The sequence below is a fragment of the Chenopodium album genome, chromosome 10 (genome assembly GCF_948465745.1).
Source record: "Chenopodium album chromosome 10, dcCheAlbu1.1, whole genome shotgun sequence".
In the NCBI taxonomy this organism is placed as follows: Eukaryota; Viridiplantae; Streptophyta; class Magnoliopsida; order Caryophyllales; family Amaranthaceae; genus Chenopodium; species Chenopodium album.
Genome location: NC_137843.1, coordinates 17,526,890 through 17,532,889, shown reverse-complemented (window position 1 = coordinate 17,532,889; position 6,000 = coordinate 17,526,890). Strand labels below are relative to the sequence as shown.

Below are 6,000 nucleotides of genomic sequence, written 5' to 3'. Positions count from 1 at the left end.
ATGGAATCAATCACATAAAATAAGAAAAGAAATGTATTTGGAATTTAAAATTAAAGTACAACATAATTCATAATTAGTTTTCCTTATTTAACTTTTTTAATTTTTTATTAGGAAAGCACAAGTCATAATTGCATAATTTAAGGTAAACATGATTTCCTTACTTAGAGTCATGCCATCAATCCACAACGAATTAATTTTAAAAAAAAAATCAAGTTATAAATGAAATATATTCAATATGGGTAGATCTTTTTGAAATGCCCAAAATAGTATATGGGACTAACGTTATGAAACGAAGGGAGTACTAAAACAAAACATTGATGACATCATTAACCTCTAAACTAATCTACGTGTCATTTTCACATTAAATTTTTTTTTTCCATTTTTAAGTATGTTATCATCAATTATTATTATTTTTTAATCTACACTATATATTTTTCAAACAGAAAATAATTGCCACTCTTTTTTACACAAATGATAAAAATCACAGTAATTTTTATGCATAATAATAAAAATTTTAAAATCATGCAACACACGAATCTAATCTAGTATTTGTACAAATAAGGAGTATTTTTTTTGCGGCCAATAATAATTAATTTATAGTCATCACCAATAATTAACTCATGGTAATTTTTTTTTCCACGTCAAAAATTCGGCATTGAAAATTAGCGTCCCAAAAAAGAGGAAAAAAAAAAATTCCAAAAGGCGTAAAGATTATGCGAAGTATATGTACTACGGAGTACGTATTTTTATTATTAAAAAAAATATTTATTTTACTGGGTACTTCGTAATTGAGAGCATGAACCAAATACAAATCATGAACTATATTGTGCTTCTCGGTAAATATAAACAATTAGTACTTGTTATTACTCTCTATAGTGCTATGGTGTTAATTAATTATGAAGGAAACAAGAGTTTAGTCGTTGAAAAGGAACATCTAGTGGTTGCATATAAGATTTTAAGTCGTTTTGCAATTATTAGAAAACTAGCACAAATGCACAATGCAAGCACATTATTTTATTCTTTTTAATATATATATTGAATGAAAATGTTTTCTCATGTAATACCGTAACCCATATGGTTGCTAGATGAGATATGGGTGGCAATGTGGAATATAAAATTCTTTTGGCGGAATTGATCTAATTTAATAAAATGCCGCCTAAAAAAATAAATAATACACTAATAATAATGCAATGGTCCACCTACTTCACTACTTGAAACATTTTTGGGAAATTGTTTTGTGTATCCTTAAGATTTTAAAAAATGCACCGTGTATTCCTGAAAACTTTCAAATGCACCGTGTACCTCCGAGGTTTATAAGAATTTGCACCAAATACCCCTAGACTCATATAACAAATGATAATTTTGTTAAATTGAGACCTCATATAGGCTATAAGCATCAAATTCTATTAAATTGTTATAGTGTAATGCTAGTATAATGCTAAAGTATTTAATTATCAAGCAAACTTAATTGATAAATCAAATTCTAACACCTTAAAGTTTAGGATTTAGAATGATTGATGGAGTTCAAATTTTGATGTAATTTATGCTTTTAGGCGGTTTTATTCCATAAATATAAAGTATTAAAAATGAGTCAGTGTGTGGGCATAATTTTAGTTTGATAAGTCAATGATATGTGCATTTGTAAGACGATCAGGGTATGTGGTGCATTTTTTTACAAACCTCTAGGGTACATGGTGCATTTGAAAGTTTTCAAGAGTACACGATATATTTTTCAAAACCTCAAGAGTACACGGAACAATTTCCCAACATTTTAAGACACAAAAGTATATATGAATATGGTAATTTTAATTTCCGTTTGTTTAAGTACTATCTATAATTAATGCAAATGTGCTTATCTATATTGTGAGTTTAAATCAAGCTTAACTACACATGTCCTTTGATACTTTCCAAAAAGGGAATTTCTTTTATTAAAAAAATGTATACATCAGTTCCACTAAATTCAAGCATTTGTCAATGTTCTCGTTAGAAAAAGTTCTGACCTATATTCTATGCTAGCATACAGTAGTACATTTGGGCTCTTATTTAACAAAATGATATTTTTTAAATCCTTAAAGTCCTTTAAAAAACAATATACAGTAATTATCAACAAGTTATATCCAATGTTCCAAGCATAAATAAACGATGCTATATATGAAGTGTGTGGAGTTGCACTTTCAATGATAGTCGTCACACATAGAGTTGCATGAGAGTTCTTAATTTGAACCAATTAAATAAGCTGCTATTTTTTTTTTCTCCTTAAAGAAGTTAAGATTTTTGTTCAAACTTGTTTATTTACTTAGCCAATTAGATCATCAAAACATATAAACTCATTTGTAGCCCATATCAAGTTTGCATGATACAGTTCCGTTTTAATTTCTGCATCGGTTTCGCATCTTCTTATTGATAACCATACATGGATTTTGTTCAGCTCCTTCGAAATTTTTGAGTGTGTCATCTTTGCCAAAACACATTCTTAGGGAAGCTTAGCAATTTCCTGATTTATCGTTTTAAAAATTAAAATGTCCAAAATTATTTTATAAAATTTTAAATAGAATTATACAGTACAAATTAATTTATTAATTATGATATCAAATATAATAATTTCTTTTAGTAATGAATACATACCTTTTAATTATTGATTTACTAGGGAAAAAAATTAATACAAATTCACGCACTTTACATACATTATAATTTTTTAAAAAGGGGCATCATAAAAAAGTTAGAAGTCAATAATAATGTATGCCCTCCAATAGGTATTGGGTGGATTACAGTTTAAAGTACAAAAATAGAAAGTATAAAACACCCAAGTGTTGCAAAGCAGTTCATAGATTACATATGATGATGAATAATTGGCAGCTTAATTATGCTAAATAGGCAGTCATCACTCATCATCAACTACTATTAATTAACTTAATTAAGCTGGTCATCATGCATCACTTGAAGCCTGCTATTGGACAATATATATACACTTTTTTTAATTATAATTTTTTATTTCACCATATAATATAAGAAGTACATATTTATGCACTTGTATAATAATACTCAATATAATATACTCATACAATTTTACACAACAACCTTATTAACTCAGACCAGATTGACTTGTGAGGCAAGATTGGGTTACAATCCAATAGAGTTGTCCTTCTTACTACTTATCAAAAAAAAAAAACACACTTCGTAGTATATACTCCCTCCATTTTTAAATACTTGTTTCATATTTTTTTTTCGGCCGTTATTAAATACTTGTTCCATTTTCTTATTTTGAAAGTTTTTACAATATTTAATTAATTTCTCTCACCTAATGGACCCACTATGATCATATTTTATTAATTTCATATTCTCTCTTCTAATTCTCTCCATTACTTTTGCTTTTTACAATTTTTTATTTTTCCACCTACCCCACTACCTCCATATTTTATTATTTTCTCCAATTTCTCCTAAAATTTCGCGCATGGAGAAATGGATCAAGTATTTAAAAACGTATGAGTACTACATTGTAGTACATGTTTACAGCAATATAAATAAAAACTACATATATACTAGTATAATAATACTCTATATACTATACTCATATAACTTTACACATCAAGCCTATTAACTAAGATCAGATTGATTTGTGAGGCAAGGTCAGATTCCAATCCGTTAGGACTCTTTTTCCTACCTATTAAAAAAGATATTTTGTACTCCCTCTGTTTTATTTTTTTATTTGCATCACTTGTGTTTACACAAAGTTTTAGGAGAGTAATATAATATTGTGAGTGAGTGAATAAATTATTATAATAAAAGTAAAATGGGGACCATGAAAAAGAAAGTATGTGAAAGAGAATATATATTTTTATTATTTAAGTGGGACTATGGAAGAGAGAGAAATGATAAAATAAATTGAATGGGGTTTAAAATAAGAGAGAAAAATGATAAAATATAGTATAAAGTTACCAAATATAGAAATGATCCATTTAAAAAAAAAAAATTCATAAATGAAAAGTGATGCAAATAAAAAAATAAATAAATAAAGGGAGTATAACAATATAGGATATACAGTATATATAGTACTGTACCGTATATCTTTACATCAATAAAATTTAAAAAAAGGAAAAGAGAATTTAAAATTGTTTTATACTCCGGAATGTAAATTCAGGTGCATGAAAAGTAATATAAAAATAAAAGTAAAGTTTGCATAAATCTTGACTATAGGGTACATAAATGTTCCAAAATTTCCAAACTAAACAGTAAACCAATAATTAATCCTTTGTTATCTTGTATATATACCCTTATTACATGCATCCCCACCTCTTAACACTTACCTCTCCCTTTCCATTTTTTTTCCTCTTCACTCATTTTATTTTTCCTTATTTTCTCTCTCTAGTTTCTCTCTCTTTAGATGGCGGAACTTGATCATTTTCAAAGACATAATAGACCCATTACTAATATCCACAATACACCATCAACACCCACACGGTTGAAGCTTTTCGGCATAAACGTATCATCTAATAACTCTATTTCGGAATTTGATCAGTTCGAGGAGGTGGAGTCATCGACTTCACCTCACTCGAAATCTTCTACCACTACTGGAGCAGGCGAATCATCGCCTGACTCCGGAGGTGGTGGTGGTGGAGGTAGAGGCGGGATCTCTCCGACTAATAATACAATCGGAGAGGCCGCCTCCAGGAAATACGAGTGTCAATATTGTTGTAGGGAATTCGCAAACTCACAAGCGTTAGGGGGTCACCAAAACGCGCATAAGAAAGAACGACAACAACTAAAACGTGCTCAAATGCAAGCTACACGAAACGCAGCGGCAGCAGCTGCTGCAGCTGTTTCGTACGTTCGGAATCCCATTATTTCCGCTTTTGCCCCGCCACCTCATCTTTTACCTGCTTCCGCCTGTGGGGCCCCGGCAGTTATGGTGCCGGGCCCACAGTCATCTTCATCACCTCCTGGTTGCTCTTCCTCCTGGGTGTATATGCCACGTGCTGCCATGCCATCTCTCCATGTGTCACACGGGTGCGTGTTCCCGTCATCGGGATCCAACGGTGGGAGTTTAGTCCCGCCGAGGGGTGCACCGGGGTTGTCGTATGATGGTTGTGTAGGAGATCAAACTAGCTTCATTACGACGTCGTTTTCTCGGCAGGGTAATAAGGTTGACGGGCCTTCTTTGAGTAGGTTTAGTAGAAACTCCGGGCCCGGGTTTGATGATGGTGTCGGGCTTGACTTGCACCTTAGCCTTGCTCCTGCTGGTCCTTGATTTAGAAAAACCCGGGCTGGGCCCAGGCTCGGACCCGGTGAGATTTGTAGATTTTAATTTTTTTTTTTAAATTAAATTCTTTGAAATTTTAGAGATTTGGGTGGGTATGACATGTTAATTGTCGTCTTATTCGGGTTACCGGGTTTAGCTTGTAATGTTATTCAAATGTTAGATGTTACTCTATTTTTTAGAAGTTTTTTAGAAGTTGGATCTTTGTACATTATGTTTCATCTTGATTCAAACATATTAATTAATTTATTTGTTTTCCATATGTCTTCTTTAATTTCTAATTTTAATGGAATATTGATCTCTTATTTTTACTATTCGTTTGCAAGTATTAGTAATTTTTGCAAATTACTCTTTGATATTATTGATGGTTTTGAAAGTGTATTCTTAAAATTCTATATACATCTGTGTGGAAGAAGTATTATTAATACACATGTTTCATCTTTATTAGTTGATGAAACGATTTCTTTTACTACGGGATTCCACATTATAATCAAGATTTCGTAAAAGAAGATTTAAGGTATCTCAATCTAGAAGAGAATATGATTGAATTTTCCAATAACGCCTAGAAAGCTAGAAGAACCCTTGCTTTTTGACAAAAGACACATGAAATAGTGTGAACCTGAGAATGAAACTAGCATGTACGTGTTGTTGCAATCGACAAAGAAAAAGGTGTAGAAAAGAAAATAGCTTAATATCCATAACGTACTTTATAAGTTTACTAGTTTAATGATGTGAAACATTAGCTC

The 6,000-nt window shown here is 30.9% G+C and overlaps 1 protein-coding gene across 1 annotated transcript; it reads left to right on the top strand.

Annotated features, from left to right (window-relative positions):
* The first annotated feature begins 4,303 nt into the window (after nucleotides 1–4,303).
* On the top strand, nucleotides 4,304–5,455 carry LOC145563730 (zinc finger protein GIS3-like). Its single transcript, XM_081624162.1, has one exon. The coding sequence runs from the start codon at nucleotides 4,382–4,384 to the stop codon at nucleotides 5,243–5,245; it is 864 nt and encodes a 287-aa protein (XP_081480288.1). The 5' UTR covers nucleotides 4,304–4,381; the 3' UTR covers nucleotides 5,246–5,455.
* The last annotated feature ends 545 nt before the right edge of the window (nucleotides 5,456–6,000 follow it).